Below are 16,444 nucleotides of genomic sequence, written 5' to 3'. Positions count from 1 at the left end.
GCATTTCAAGGGCTTCACGGTACAACATATCCCAAGGGCGGAAAATGATGAGGCTGATGCACTTGCAAAAGCTGCAGCACAGAGTCAGCCCATGCCCCCCGATGTATTTTACGAGGTCATTCGCACGCCATCGACAAAAGATCCAACCCCGAAGACAATAAATGCAATCTAAAGTTTTGACTAGAGAGCTCAAATCATGGCTTATATGAGAGGGTACTTCAAACCCTATGATGAGGTTGAACTAGCTAGATTAAAGCAAAAAGCTAGGGGCTACACAATTATTGTTGGAAAATTATACAAGTCTGGGATATCGACCCCTTGGCTTCGGTACATAGACACAGAAAGCGGGAAAGAGCTAGTAGCTAAGATTCACAAGGGTTTTTCCGGGTCGCATATCGGATCGAAAGCCTTGGTGAGTAAAGCATTGAGGTAGGGGTTTTACTGGCGCACAACATTCCAGGATGCACAAAGCCTCGTGCGAAGCTGTGAAGCTTGACAAAAAATAGCAAACTAGCAAAATGCGCCATCGCTGCCAATACAACATATCTCACCAACTTGTCCCTTACAAAGATGGGGTATGGACCTAGTAGGCCCACTCCTGACAGCTCAAGGAAATTGCAAGTTTGCCATAGTAGTAGTTGACTATACGAAGTGGATCGAGGCTAAGCCGCTGGCAAATATAACCTCGGGCTCAGTCCAAAAATTCTTTTGGCAGAACATCATCTGCAGATTCGGAGTACCTAGGGAGCTAATTGTTTATAACGACAAGCAATTTGTTGTTATAATTTCAAAGAGTTTTGTGCCAGCATTGGTACTAAAGTAAAATTCACCTTAGTATATCATCCCCTGTCAAACGGGGCGGTGGAAAGAGCAAATGGCTTGATCTTCTCAGGTATGAAGAAATGTCTCTTTGATCAGAAGAAAGGGAAATGGGTGGATGAGCTCTCGAGGGTAATCTGGTCCCACAACACCACTGCATCTCAAGTGACAGGCTTCACACCCTTCTGATTGCTGTTTGGCTCCGAGGCAGTGACACCAAAGGAAATAAAAAACAATAGCTTGAGAGTGTTGCAGCCCGAGGTTAACCCAGATGATATAAGAATTGAAAAAGACATGATAGAGCTTGAGATACTGCAAGCTGCTGAAAATATTGACAAGTACCATCAAGAAACGAGAAGGTGGAGAAACAAAAAAGTGGTGCGCAAGGAAATCAAAGTGGGTGACCTTGTCATCAAGAGGAAGAAAAATTGGGAGGACCTCGGGAAACTATAGGAAGCCTGGGAAGGGCCATACCTTGTCACGCAAAGCAATAGGCCAGGGTCTTTTCATCTTACGGATCAGCTTGGCACGGAGCTGCCACACTCTTGGAATATCGATAGCTTGCGTGAGTACTACCCTTAGCATTTTGTTCAACACTACCCTCGGCTTGTAAGGTTATAAACAACGCTGAGGGTAATGAATTTACTCCATAGCACTTTACATTTTCAAATTTGGATTGCACTCTTTTCCTTGCTACAGGGCCTCCTTTCTGGAGGCAATGTTTTTAATGAGGTAGATCCTTGTAAAATTTCCATTATTCAATGAAATGAAGTTCCCCCTATGATCTTTGTCTTAGATGCAACAACAAGTTGCCTAACCTCGCGTTTTTGCACGTTGAAAACTTGCGTTTCTGCGCAAGTCTTAGATGCAACAACAAGTTGCCTAACCTTGAGTTTCTGTGCATTGAAAACTTGCGTGTCTGCACAAGTCTCAGATGCAACAACAACTTGCCTAACCTCACATTCCTGCATGTTGAAAACCTACGTTTCTGCGCAAGATATTTTAAAGCAGCACTAAGCTGCATAGTCTAACATTGAATGCACACTATATGCACATAAACGTATTTTCTCACTCAAACACCACAGTGATTGGCCTTGAACTTGCAACTCAGAGAATAGAAAGGCTGCAGCAAGCGATCAAAGGCAGCGATAACACTCGGAATAAGCCATGCTGAGTCTAAACCCCCTCTGCGCAAAAGGACAAGGGGGGTGACATTTTTCAGAGTCGAAAATTCATTTTGTCCTTTCGCACGAAGGCCCTAGCCTCAGCCAAAGCTCTCACAATAGAATAGAAAGACTGACATTTTTTCAAAAAAGGCACCCTATTTCCCTATTTTCTCAACCTCGCAAAATTTCATGGTTGAAGCAACTAAGGGTGCCTTTGGTTGGACTTTCCAACCTACTTTTGCTTTTGCAAAAGCCAAAAGCCAACCAAAGGGCCTAAAAGCCATACGTGCTTTTGTCCAAAGCCATACGTGCTTTTGCCCAAAATCAAAAGCACCTTCCCCCTGCTTTTAGCTGCTTTTGGGGCAAAAAATTACCCACCTACCACTTGTTATGGAGGATAATGGTTCGTTTTCCCCTTCTATTCCTGTCCACTCCCCGTCACCCGCACCAGTCCCCCCCACCCGACAATCACCTCAGTGGCCCGCCGCCCGCTGGCTGGTGCTCCTCCTCCTCGGGACTTCCCCGACCACGCTGCCCAACCCCAATGGCGGAGGCGCTGCTGCTCGCGTGCCACCTTGCCCTTATATTCTCCCTCCTCGCGACCTCCCAGTCCCACCTCCTCATTGCCACCGTCTCCTACCTCTCCCCGTCCTCCCTCCACCACCGCCTCCTCCGCCTGCTCCGCCACCCATTCCTCTGCCTCCTCCCGCTACTCCTCATGCTCCTGTTCGCCTTCCTCCCACTGGCCTCCACGACGCTCCTCCCGCTGCTGCTCCTCCCACCGTTGCTCCCGTTCCTCCCACTCCCATTACTCCTGCCCCACCTCCCACTCCTCCTCTCCCTGTCGTTCCTCCTCCTCGCCCATGCCGCAGGCCTCCTTGCCGTCTCGCTCCCGGCCTCCGACCTCCAGCAGCACACACTCATCATCGCGCGTCTCCTCCTCCTCGCCGCTGCCATGGCATCCGTCTCCTCATCACTCTCCGCCTCCGCGCCGAAGGGCACCATGGCGGCGGCAGCCTACTTCGTCACCGAGGTGGGGCTCACCTGCGCGGGCGCCGTGGGCGGGCTCTTGGCAGCACAGACCGGCCTCAACCTCCTTGTCGACGCATGCGTGCCCACGGGGTGCTACCGCCTCCTAGATGCCGTTGGTGCTACGGTGCCCGCCACGTGGTGCGAGGTGGAGGAGGCGAGGTGCAGGCCATCGCCGTCATGGACCTCACCCTGATTGTGGACTACATCGTCGTGGATGCCATTGCGGCCCTGGTGCTACTCGGGGTGCTGTGGGGTGGACTAGCCAGCGGGAGGAAGAAGGGTTAGACCCGCTCATCAGCGAGAGAGGGAGAGAGTTGAGTGGGGTGGACTGTGGATGACATGCAGGGTCCACTCAAAAATTTATTCAAAAGCCACATCTGCTCTAACCAAACGGCCATATACTTTTCCCACAGCTGCTTTCTCACAGTTGCTTTTCAACAGCCCCCACAGCTCAGAGCAGCTTTTTGAAAAGCCACAGCCCAACCAAACACATCATAAGGGTTGCGATTTCAACCAAACTGTCATATTTTTAAGTCAACATAACTCGAAAACAAGTTTTCTATTGACTTATCTTGTGGTTTGTCAATACTCACTTAACCTCGTTCATGCAAAAGAAAAGGGTGAGGTTGGACGTTTTTTCGAAAAAAGGATAAAAGGGCGGGGGTGACATTTTTTGGCAAACAAAAATCGTTTTCATCCTCTTTCCATGAGAGAATTGCCTCGGGTAAGACCCACATGCCAAGAAGGGGGTGACGTTTTTAAGCTCCGTTTAAGCTTAGACAACAAGCGTGCAAAGTCAACAAAACCTACGCATAAAGAAACTAGGGCAGGGGTGACGTTTTAAACTAAAACATTGCTCGTTTCTTTAAGCTACAGCTTTGTTGCCATTTGAGTAGAATAACTCAAACATAAAAACGTTAAGACAAAAAGAAATCCGTGAAGGTACAAACGCCAAAAGTAACCAGCTTCGAGCATGTAAGTTCCGGCTGAGCAACAAATATTTACAATCTGGCCTGCAAAAGCAGCCAACTAAGTATCAAGTTTATCAAAACATCCCAAACCACAAAACAAATCTCTAACTAGCTTCGATAATCACTGCCCTCCTTGATCAGCATCACCGTTCTCGCTCCCACCTTCGCCTTTTGCTTCCTATGCCTTGGCCTACGAACACAAGAGGAACAACATCAGGAAATCAACAGAAAAAATGAAAACCTTATGAAATACAAAGTTATGTGAACCCTAACCTGTGCAAGCCGCTCTTGAGCAACCAGCCTTGTGTACTCTCGCCCGGAGGTAGCCCAAAGCTGTTTGAAGAAATTTATCTTCGTGGCTCTCAAATTTTTAGATTTCTCCTCTTCGTCAAGCTCCGAGGCCGAGGGGAACATATAGGTGCGAGCCACGAGTGTTAAGAAATGAGAGTAGCTGTTCTTTTCAAGGAGTTGAACTGCGCTATCAAGGCAGAAGGAAGCAGCAAAGTTGCTGCTGCCAGTAATAACCTCGGGCAGGCCTTTGAACTCCTCTTCCACCCAATCAAATATTTCTTTTACACTTTCATCACCCAGAAACAAAAGAGGCTCTGCGCCAAACTTTGCAAGAGCAGTTTTGTACCCCTCATAGATCTCAGCGAACTTTTCCTTGAGAGCCCGCTCTGCTTCCACAACAAAGGTCTTTTGCTCTTTGAGATCCTGACCAAGGGTATGAATCATTTTTTCCTGCTCTGTGATAGTCTGTGCGTCTTTTTCTGTGGCGCTTCGGAGTTTCTCCAAAACACCAAGATTGTCTTCGGGTCTTTTCTCCAGCTTCTCAACTTGTTGCACGAGCTCGCTGTAGGTATTTGTTAGCAGCACGTTGTTGTTTTTAAGGTCAGAGTTAGAATCGGCGAGCTCATTCTTCAAGGCATATAAAACCTTGCTTTCCTCCTCAAGCTTTGCAACTCTAGCCTCTAGCTGCATCATCTTCGTGCTCTCGGCTAGCATGCTCTTTTCCTTAGCCGCAGCCTTCTCCATAGCATCTTCCCAAGGATGATGGACTGCAAAATCGAAACACCAAAATGAAAAGCCTCGTAAAAAAAGAGAGATAAGAAACAAATAGCAAGCGTCGAACAAAATACCTTGTATCCGATGGTAGCTGACATCCTAGCTAAGTCCTTTTGCTCGAAACGTCTAACTGATTTTTCATACTCTGTCAAAAGAAAGGCACGTCAAAGCATAGCAAAGTAGAAATTAAGTACAGACAAAACAAACTAAGGAGCAAGCGCTTACTCTCAGGATTAAAAGACTTGTCCTCGTAATCAACCTCAAAAGGCACAGTGGATTTCCCAAGACCTCGAGTAGGGATAACCTCTCCTTCCTCCCTTTCTCCATGCCCACCAACCTCACCGACAACCCCCTCAGACATCTTGAAAACCTCCTTGGCTGCTCTATCTACACCACGCATCCCATCCTTAGCTCCCCACAACAAGGGTAGGTTGTAGCGATTATCGTCCTCACCTGAACCCGGCACATGAACAGCAATGAGCTCCTGTCTAAGGTTGGTGCTGTAGGCCTCGTTGTAACGTTCCAGAGAGGGTGACAGTTCAGAATCTGTAGAATAAGGTTTTACCCTAAATATTAGAGGAGGTTCCCTGTATATCTCCCCAGGTGCACCAGTGGTTTTTTCCAGCTCCATCAGAAATCTAAATGACGCATCACCAAAATCAAAAAATCTCATCCTAGGCAAATGTACAACGACATGTTTACCTGGCTTTGTCACCTTCGAAGTATACGCCTTAATCTCCTTAGCAATGGTATCCATGATCTTCTCCTTCAAAGGTTTGGCCTCGTGCTGTAGAAGGGGTGCAACAACCTTAGTCTCAGTCTCCTTTGAAGGAACACTAGCCTCGGGGACCGATATAGGGAACATAGACAAGTCCACATCCAAAACAATATCATCATCATCATCAAAGGCTTTGCCGACGCGAGACTTCCTCGTAGACTTCTTTTCTTTCATACCGGCCAGCGCGCCGGCAGCCTCGAGTTCGGACTTGGTCGCAACTCGGACGGCTTTAGAGACAGGGGCGCGGCCTCGCTCGAGGAACTTTGTCCAATTGTTTCTTACTTCTTCTGAGCTTCGAGGCTCGAGGTCTTTAATTTTGCTTTCGCACCTCGAGCACGACCCTCGATTGGCTGTCATCCTTCTTTGAAGTCACTGCCGCGGCCTTAGGAGCGGTGCTCTCGGCCTTTCTCTTTTTCCACCTGCCACTGCCGCCAACCTATTCCGAGCGTGTCGCGCCAGCCTCTCGTTCCCATTTCAAGGTCTTGCGAGGTTTGGGACAAGGCTTAACATCGACCCCAAGTTCCTCGAACACACGGTTGACCCGAAGCTCGTGTGAATGATCTTTCGAGCTAACGTCAGCTCAGTCTCAATACTCGGGCCAATTATATCAACAGCATGCCTCTCAACATCCTCTGCAAAAAGACCGGGGTTGGCATCCACGGGCAGCTCCACTCCAAAGCAAGGGTAGAGGAGCGGGCTAGTACTCCACGGAACCTCTTTTGGCACAATCTCCAATGGACTCCACCCATCAGAAAGGGGCCAAATGTTGGCTGCTAAAAACTCTTCAACAAGATCCAGTCGGGGATCGACTTCGAGTCCGGGAGGAAAGCGCCCTTGCACTCCTTGACTGCCTTGGACCTTGTAAATGCAGGGGTAGTAGCAATGTCCATAGGGCCCAGGGGTGCATAGAAGGATAGAAAGATTGGTTGATACCAGACGCATCGGCTGTGTCAATCTTGATATAGAACTAGTAGCTTAGCCAATTATCTTCCCACCTATTCTTCTAGGCATAAGAAAGCTCAATCCTCTTGATTCCTTGCTTCTCGTCAGCCTTGGACAAATCCTGGTCTTCCGCAGCCTCGTTGCGAAGCCCAGCTTGTTTAGTGAACTCTTCTGATGTCATGGGCCTAGCGGTTTGCATAATACGAGCCAGCTGCAAGGCATCGAAACATCATCTCCAAAATGACAAGCAAGGGAAAATCTCACACTAAAAGAGAGACACAAGTAACATTGTTACCTTCGAGATCCTCGAGACCAAGGACAACAGCATACAATGCATGAATCTTAAAGCACGGAAGCAGCGAGCAAAAGCAGGAGCGCAAGGGTTTCAGCCGCGAGGGTAAAAACGAAAGCGACCCCACCCCCCTCTTTTATAGGCATGGTAAAATGCGTGAAATGGCGCCTGTAACCACGAGCTAGATACGAAGGGTCACCCAATAGGAAATCGACACGTAAGACCAAAAAGGTCACTGTTGGCTCATTTCTAACCGATGCTCGAGAGTGACGTTTTTTGGGAGCAGATCCTTAAGTCACGGGTTCGGTCGTCGGTGTCGAGCCTTGCCCACGAGGGGCTACTGTTGGGGATCGCCCAAAAAGATGGTCACCCTCGAGGTCGTTACATTTAGCGTCAACAGCTTAGCCCCTCAAAATAATTAACATCGGGTGAGGGGCCCTAACCTTGGGTGGTTAATCTGGCGTGGAAAGTAATCATAGCCTCGCTATCCTGAATCTTACCTCGAAGCCCGGAGGCAATCACAGATCACCAAACACTAACCAAGCTTGACCTCGAGCAGTCGAAGCTAACCTCGAGTGCTGAGTTATTTAGTGTCTCATGCAGGATCGCTGAATCAAGTCAAGGAGCAGGGCGCGAGGCTAGCGTCTCTTAGGTGCGAATCTATGGCGATCATGACTCCCGAAGCTAAGATGGCTTCGGTCATGAGGTCAGGAAGCGTGGAGGCGTTGGAAATGTGAAGGCATGATTTGTGGAACCATGTGAGAGCATGAATCATGGAGCTGACTAAAGGCGTGAGAAGCGTGATCCAAGGAGGAGACCAAGTTATACAAGTTACCTCCATGTAAAGCATATTCTAGGATTGTAGTGGGTGAGTGAGGGTAATTGCGGAATGCAAAATGTCCTCCGAGATACTATAAAAGGAGAGCCCTACCCCGATGTAAACATATGTTCATTTCTTTGGAATTGAATTGCAAGGACTGCTCAAACCTCATTGTGTTTGAGCCTCCGCGAAGCCTGTTTTCCAACATAATTGAAAACCTTTCTCACCCAAACCAGAACCACCTTACCGCTCATGTCGGACCCACCTATCATGCAATTGAGAGAGGATAAGGTGGAGACCCATAAAAACCACAAGTTAGAAAATGTTTCTACCAAAAACCAATTCCATTTTTACCCCACCGTACGCACTCATCATCTTTCCTCCGTCCCTGTCAATCACGGCTCCTCTGTTTTCTCCTTTTCTTCTCTGCCGCGCTCCTCTTATTCCCCGGCAACGGCCCAATCCCCGGGCGGATGTGACCCAGCAGCGGCTGCCCCATCCCTGGAATGAGGTGCAGCGCTGGAGCCGCTGGTGAGGGCGCTCTCGGAGGAGGTGGCCATGGCGAACTACGCAGGAGCGGTGGCGGCACCCAACGCTCGGCGGTCCCTTTCCTCCCAGCGACGCAAAAGAGCGAACCGGAGTGGTGCACGGTGAAAGGCCCTCGGCAATGGCAGATGGTAGGTAGGAGATGCACCACTCTCCGTCATGTGAGTCTGTCCCCAACACATCCCATCTCGCCTCTGCCTCGTACTCCACCTCGTGGCTCAATGGAGGTGCTTCCTCGCCGTCAGGCACGCACGCAACTTACTTCACTTCTTGGCTCCCGGTCTCTCCTGTGGCCGGATCGATGCCAGGGCTAATCCTCAATAGGTCTCTACTATGAATTTTAATCAAGGGCGACAGGATCGGAGTTTCGAACATATGATTATCAGGCACACACCAAGGGCTTGTTTGTTTCAAGCCTTTGTTTTTCTGCCTGGGCTAGGCAGACTGCTCACCGCCAAATTTTGTGTCAATTTTTTATGTTGAAAGCACTACTAAAGTGTGATCCATTTCAATTAGTTCGAGCTCAAAAGCCTCCATAGATTTGAAATTAAAATTCATCAAAGTTAGATACATTTAGACTTGTGCGAGCTTCTGCTACTGGTCGGATCCGCCGCCACAGTGCCAATGCCAATGCCATATCGCACCATGGGTGCCACCCAGCAGCGTGCATGAACTGCATCAAGTTGCAGAGCCGTCGGTAGCATCCATGAGCTGCCCGTCTACCAGTGCGCCGACCAACTATTGCGAGCGCCGCTGTCACTACACGCAGCTCATCTGAGAGAAAAGCATGCCAATTAATCCAGCACCAAACACATATTTTATTGGAATCTCGATCGTCTCGTGTTCCTCTTGGTACACAACATACATGAGGACAGTGGTATATAGTCGAGATAAAAATTAATATAATAGCACATGGGCAAATAAAGAAAGTCTGCGTCGGGTGCAGTTTAATAAAAAGGATGATTATTCGATAGGATTCTCTCATAAAAGATCAGATCTGGTCGGTCCTGTCTGATCTGATCTAGTGATGATGCAGAAAAGAAAAAAAATAGCATACTCTTCTTGCTGTCTGACGGATCACGACTTCCGAGCTCTACAAAAACTGCAACGAGCTGGTTCTAACTTGTTGCGCTAGCAAGCCGTGTGTTGTGCACACTAGTTGATCAGCCATGGCGGCTCCAGCGCTAGCGCACCTCTACGAACACGCATCTCCAGAGTCCCTAGCCCTCCTCTTCTTCCTCTTCCTCGTCGCCGTGCACTTGGCAACACCAAGGTCAAGAACAGAGAAGCTGCTCCGGAAGCTACCGTCGCCTCCGTTCAAGCTCCCGATCATCGGCCACCTCCACCTCATCGGATCCCTTCCCCACCACTCCCTCCGCGACCTCGCCAAGAGGCACGGGCCCGACGTGATGCTCCTCCGCCTCGGCGCCGTGCCAACGCTCGTCGTCTCCTCCCCACGCGCCGCCAAGGCCGTCCTGCGCACACACGACCACGTCTTCGCCTCCCGGCCGCACTCCGCGGTGGCCGACGTCCTGTTCTACGGCTGCACCGACGTCGGCTTCGCCCCCTACGGTGAGTACTGGCGCCAGGCCAGGAAGGTGATCACCACCCACCTCCTTACCGCGGCGAAGGTCCGGTCCAACCGCGCCGCCCGCGAGCAGGAGGTCCAGCTGGTTTTAGCCAAGGTGACGGCCGCCGCCGCCATGGGCATCGCGGTCGACGTCAGCGAGCTCTTCAGCTTCTTCGCCAACGACATCGTGTGCCAGGCCGTGACGGGCAGGCTCCCCAGGGAACAAGGTCGGAACCAGCTGTTCCGGGAGCTGTTAGAGACGAACGCCAAGCTCCTGGGGGGATTTAACCTGGACGACTATTTCCCGAGCTTGGCGAGGTTGGACTTGGTATCGGCCAAGGCCGTGAAGCACAGGAAGATATGGGATGACCTTTTGGACAGCCTCATCGACAAGCACAAGACCAAGCCGGTCGATGGTGAGGACGAGGAGGACTTCATCGATGTGCTGCTCTCCGTTCAACAAGAGTACGGCCTGACCAGAGACAACGTCAAGGCAATACTGATGGTATGTTTATTTTTCACGAGAGGTACATATGAGACGTTTCATGGACTAGCTTGGTTAAATTTGATTTGGAGTTCTACTTACCGATATATTCATGTAGGACATGTTTGAAGCTGGGACGGACACAACCTACATAGCACTAGACTACGCCATGGCTGAGCTGATGCGGAATCCCAAGGTGATGACCAAGCTTCAAGCTGAGGTGCGGGGGTGCGCAACCAAGGGGAAGGAACTGGTCACTGAACAAGACCTGAGCGGCATGAGCTACCTGACGGCGGTGATGAAAGAGTCAATGCGGCTCCACGCGCCGGGGCCTCTTTTGATACCCCACTTGTCCATGGCCGAATGGGAGGTGGAGGGATATACCATACCCTCTGGGACACGTGTAATCGTCAACGCGTGGGCTCTAGGCAGGGACTCCACCTACTGGGAGAATGCAGAGGAGTTCATGCCTGAGCGGTTCATGGAAGAAGCCGTGGATGCTGCTTCTGACTTCCAGGGGAACGACTTCCGTTTCTTGCCGTTTGGGTCTGGGCGAAGGATGTGCCCGGGTATAAACTTCACCACCGCCACTTTCGAAATCATTCTTGCCAACCTCATCTACCACTTCAACTGGGAGCTTCTGCCGGGGTCGACAGGCGTCGATATGTCAGAGTCGTATGGGATGGATGTGCACCGTAAGGAGAAGCTTCTTCTTATCCCTCGCATGGCTCAGGATGTCTAGCTTTCTGAATTATTGTATCACATTTCACACCTGTTTGCAAATAAATATATGTAAGTCAATCTCAGCTGCTATGAACAACAATAAGTGCTTTGTTTCCAACGTAGAGTACTAATGAGAGCTTTGTTTCCTAGAAAAAAGAGATGTGAGTCGATTGAGTAATAAGCATTCTATGCATTTCCATCCATCAACAAATTTTGCCCTTTTAAATTTTTGTTCTCACCTATTCTGGAATTTATCCCCTGGTGTTGTCTTCAGCTTTCACAAATAAGTTTTATAACATATTATATGAGCTCTTTTACGGAACACAACACTAGACTATACTTGTGTTCGAAAATGACTAGTATAAACATATCCGACGGTCAAGATTAATTTCATACTACTGAAACCTACGCCTGTGGTATGGGTAGTATACATGAGTAGTATAGGTAGTATAAGGGTATCATGGTTGGCCTTACACTACACTATTTCCCACGACTTGTTGAGTACCAACCAACTCCGGGGCTGCCTCCGGAAGAAGCTTACGGATGGTCCCTGGCTGGGTGTTGGCCATGACCGGATACTTATCGACGTTGCGGTAGTAGTCGGCGAGGAAGTCGACCACGGCACTGGACTCCCCAGCGAATGAATCGGGGTTCAGTGGCATCATGGCTTCAAGTGGAAGGCTACCCATGGCCACGCAAGAAAACTGATTTCAAGGGGAAATTAGCTAGCTAGATAGCGTTCACTGCAGTACTGAAGGACTAATGAGTGATTTGGTTTCGAAGCCAACTTCTGGTTCCTATGTATAGACTGTGCATTCTGCCATGTGCACCACGAACACAGGTCACAGGAAAGACACTGACGGCATGCTCTACTACCTACCTTCCTGGTGACTCGCATTTTTTCTACAATCGTTTGTAACGTTTCCAATCTTTACAAGTAATAATTAATGATTATCATATCCCTGCCAAAAATATAATAAACTATGTATAATATATATATAGTTTAAGCACGCACGTATTTGTGAACCTTGCATATGGGTGCATGCGGTCCTCATGTGCGCATGTCGGAGAAGGTGCTCACGCGGTTGTGTCAGGAGCTCTGGGTGTTTCTTGGCACGCAGCCCGGGCTGTCACATGCTATGCAGGGTTGCAGACAGATGAAATTGCTTCCGTTCACAATCTCAGACATTTCCGTATGATGAAATATAATGTGCAAGCCAGTGGATTGCAGGTAAACTAGTATACAAAAAGTAGAGTGGATCGAAGGCTTAGGTATTAAATTTCTTTGCGGTTTTTTAGATAGTATTTTTCCACTAGGCATGCTCAAGAATAAAATATGAGCCCTATTCCTAAGACCACGTTTCCATATTTGAAGATACTAAATTACTTTTTTATGCATATATAAATCTTAAGATTAAATAAAATAATAACAAAAACCAAGAATACTAAAGAAAAGGGCAGTTTATTTGTGAGTAATACTTATTTTCTATATATGTTGTACTACAAAAATACGATTTCCCAAGAGATTTTTTAGAAGAAATAACTAAAATCCCTCGATACTAGTAAAATTATGGTTCTGTTTGCACACGTATTGTACATATGGTCCTCAAATTTTGACTTGCGCGCGGGGTTGGGGTGGGGTTGCTGAAGTGCCATGGTAAGAGCAGGTCCTACCGGTATCTCATCTCACCTCTCATCTTGACGCTAAGAGTTCAACAGTGAAAACATGTCTCCAACCCACCCCTCGTCTGAGCCCCGTCCCTCATCTGCATTCTCATCCGTCACCCTATTCTCTCCCATCTAGGAGCACCCACCCAAGTTCTCATCAGGTTGAGCAACCAATCGCCCTCGGCCACGCCCTGGCTAGGAAAGTTCTGAATTGAGGCTACACCGTGCCGCCAGCTTGGCGCCGTGCCTCCACGATACCCATAGGGTGAGACAAAGAATATGAGCTAATCAGACCTCCAGCCTATGAGCCTATGAGCCTATGAGCCTAATCAGCCCTCGGTCAGTTCTATAGTAGTGTCTATGGCTACCCTTAGACCTCCAGCCTATGAGCCTCACACAGATAGCCATGATATTAGTAGGAAGGAATATCCGATCCAAGCAAATAAAAGCTCGACCTGCGCGGGCAGCCTCGGATTTTTGTGATGATGCACATTGTCGTGACCTGTGCGAGCTGCTGCTACTGGTCGGATCCGCCGCCACAGTGCCAATGCACTCTTCCTGGACATCTCGCACCATGGGTGCCACCCAGCAGCGTGCATGAATTGCATCAAGTTGCAGAGCCATCGGTAGCATCCTGTCACACCCGGTTTTAAATGTAAAACCAGATGACTATCATATGTATGCCAGGATCAAGTTTCAAACATACGATGACTTCAGTAAATATCAAATACTGTGTTATAGCGTAGAGAGAGAATTACATAAATTATGTAACTAGAATTGAGATAGAAATCTCTAATATAGGCAGCGCATCTCCAACAACTCCACAGGCAGCTGACTGGTGGACTCACCTAGAACTCCTCCAAAAACTTCAGTAATCTTCAAAGTTCTCCGGGTCTGAGCAGCAATCCGGACGTTGTAGATGCAATATATAAAACACAAGCGTGAGCACATGTCGTACTCAGCAAGAGAGAAATATCTATGATATGCAAGGCTTTATATGGTGGAAGGCTGACAAGGTTAACTGCGATTAGCACTTTTAGTTGGTCAAGTTTTTATTCAACACCTAATCACTAGCAAATGTAAGTTTATACCATCCCACAATTAATATAGAGCATTGATATACCATAAGCATGAACATAAATAACACACTAGTATCATCTTCAAGTAAATTAATCATGTGAGGGTCCAGGCCGCTCTTGACCGTGAGCACGGCTGTTATAACAGTTTTACACTTTGCAGAGGTTGTACATCTTTACCCACAAGTCGCATAAAAGTTCAGGTGAACTTTGGATTCAACCATGCTGTGCAAAAGTAGGCACAATACCACACTTCCGAGGTGTGATTGCATAGGGACGCTAGAGGCCTTAACAAAGACTTCCCTAGTGTGTTCCAATGCACGAGGTTCCGCGAGACATGCCCCCCCTTAACACCAATCCAACACTAGAGTCCTCTAATTAGTTAGCCAAGACCAGAGCCATGTAGTCCTTGTGGTTGTACTATTTTCCTGGGTGGTCGCTCCATGTTCGTTTAGAACATATGGTCTTGTAATTAAATCAACATAAAGGAACATAGAGTAAATAAATAAAATTAACCATATTGTTTATTTACCAACCCAGTTGAGCAAACTAAGCATCATCTACCCTCCAGATTATTTGAACAACCTGGCTGCAAGGTATGATCAAAAGAAACTAGGCATCATCCTTAATAGGAACCCATCATATTAATGCTTGCGATAAATAAATATTGTGAATCAATGCATGTCATTTAGGTATAAACGGGAATGACCAAGGACACTTGCCTTCCTCCAAGCCCTTCTGCTGCTCAGAGTCTTCAGTCTCCCTCCTCTTTGGATTCCTCGAACTACGCTTCTTCTATACGCGTCACACAAGCACATACAAGCAAACAAATGCATTTAATTAAAAACAGTACACCAATCATCAAAAATATTACTTAAAAGCAGTACCATAAAAGCAGTACCAAACTAATCTACTCGTTAAGACGAACGTGTGAGCGAAAGAATCACTCAAAATGGAGCTAGAAGGAAGAAGTTATGAGACAAACAAGGTGGCAGGGACCCAGATGCAATTAGCCATAGACGGCAGGGGCTAGCAAGAAAGATTTGCAAGACACACGTAAAAGTACTTGCAAATAACAGAATTTATAGGGTTATATTTGCAAAAGATCTCGGGTAGGACTGGAACTTGAGAATCTAGCCTTTCCAGGGTCCTTTTTGCAAAACCACAAGACACAAACTTTCCGTCGGAATTTCCTTTTTCTTCGGGGGCTAATCTATAAAGCAGCCTTTCTTCAACCTGCACGCCAATTAATCCAGCACCAAACACATATTCTGAGAGAAAAGCTTGCCAATTAATCGGCTCGCGTTCCTGCGTCTGGTGAAGTTTACTAAAAAGGATGATGATTCCATAGGATTCTCTCATAAAATCCTGTCTGATCTGATCTGGCGGTGATGCAGAAAAGAAAAAAAATGGTAGCATACTCTTCTTGCTGTCTGACGGATCACGACTTCCGAGCTCTACAAAAACTGCAACGAGCAGGTTGATCAGCCATGGCGGCTCCAGCGCTAGCGCACCTCTATACGAACACGCATCTCCAGAGTCCCTAGCCCTCCTCTTCTTCCTCTTCCTCGTCGCCGTGCACTTGGCAACACCAAGGTCCAGAACAGAGAACCTGCTCCGGAAGCTACCGTCGCCTCCGTTCAAGCTCCCGATCATCGGCCACCTCCACCTCATCGGATCCCTTCCCCACCACTCCCTCCGCGACCTCGCCAAGAAGCACGGGCCCGACGTGATGCTCCTCCGCCTCGGCGCCGTGCCAACGCTCGTCGTCTCCTCCCCCCGCGCCGCCAAGGCTGTCCTGCGCACGCACGACCACGTCATCGCCTCCCGACCGCACTCCGTGGTCGCTGACATCCTCTTCTACGGCTCCACTGACGTTAGCTTCACGCCTTACGGCGAGTATTGGCGCCGAGCCAGGAAGGTCATCACCACCCACCTCCTCACCGCAGCGAAGGTCCGGTCATACCGCGCCGCCCGCGAGCAGGAGGTCCGGCTGGTCTTAGCCAGGGTGAGGGCCGCCGCCGCCGCGGGCACGGCGATCGACGTCAGCGAAATCTTGGGCTTCTTCGCCAATGACATTGTGTGCCAGGCCATGACGGGCAGGCTCCCCAGGGAACAAGGCCGGAACCAGCTCTTCCGGGAGCTGCTAGAGACGAACACCAAGCTCCTGGGAGGATTCAACCTGGATGACTACTTCCCGAGCTTGGCAAGGTTTGATTTGGTGTCGGCCAAGGCCGTGAAGCACATGAAGAGATGGGATGACCTTTTGGACAGCCTCATCGACAAGCACAAGAGCAAGACGCTGGATGGTGAGGACGAGGGGGACTTTATCGACGTGTTGCTCTCCGTTCAACAAGAGTACGGCCTGACCAGAGATAATATCAAGGCAATACTGATGGTATGTATATGCAGAGTTCCATTTCTACCGACCGCATGTATGCAACTAAACTTCAAATTTTTTTAAAAAATCAAACTTTTACTAATTGAAGGTT

At 48.6% G+C, this 16,444-nt stretch overlaps 2 protein-coding genes and 1 pseudogene across 2 annotated transcripts in view; all 3 read left to right on the top strand.

Annotated features, from left to right (window-relative positions):
* The first annotated feature begins 2,529 nt into the window (after positions 1–2,529).
* Positions 2,530–3,418, top strand: LOC101771997 (annotated as a pseudogene).
* A 6,102-nt stretch (positions 3,419–9,520) lies between these two features.
* On the top strand, positions 9,521–11,327 carry LOC101771597 (indole-2-monooxygenase). Its single transcript, XM_004980821.2, has 2 exons — positions 9,521–10,506; positions 10,604–11,327. Exons 1-2 carry the CDS (start codon positions 9,601–9,603, stop codon positions 11,225–11,227), a joined length of 1,530 nt encoding a protein of 509 aa, XP_004980878.1. The 5' UTR covers positions 9,521–9,600; the 3' UTR covers positions 11,228–11,327.
* A 942-nt stretch (positions 11,328–12,269) lies between these two features.
* Positions 12,270–16,444, top strand: part of LOC101771196 (indole-2-monooxygenase) — a 103,643-nt gene continuing 99,468 nt past the window's right edge. The window contains exons 1-3 of the mRNA XM_012848289.1: positions 12,270–12,401; positions 14,493–14,548; positions 15,432–16,350. Of these exons, the coding sequence (XP_012703743.1) occupies positions 12,270–12,401; positions 14,493–14,548; positions 15,432–16,350 (1,107 nt within the window). The remainder of the gene's footprint in view (positions 12,402–14,492; positions 14,549–15,431; positions 16,351–16,444) is intronic.

This window comes from Setaria italica, chromosome VIII (assembly GCF_000263155.2).
Source record: "Setaria italica strain Yugu1 chromosome VIII, Setaria_italica_v2.0, whole genome shotgun sequence".
Classification (NCBI taxonomy): domain Eukaryota; kingdom Viridiplantae; phylum Streptophyta; class Magnoliopsida; order Poales; family Poaceae; genus Setaria; species Setaria italica.
Note: the sequence above shows the minus strand (reverse complement) of the source record. Positions and strands in the feature narration are given on the sequence as shown.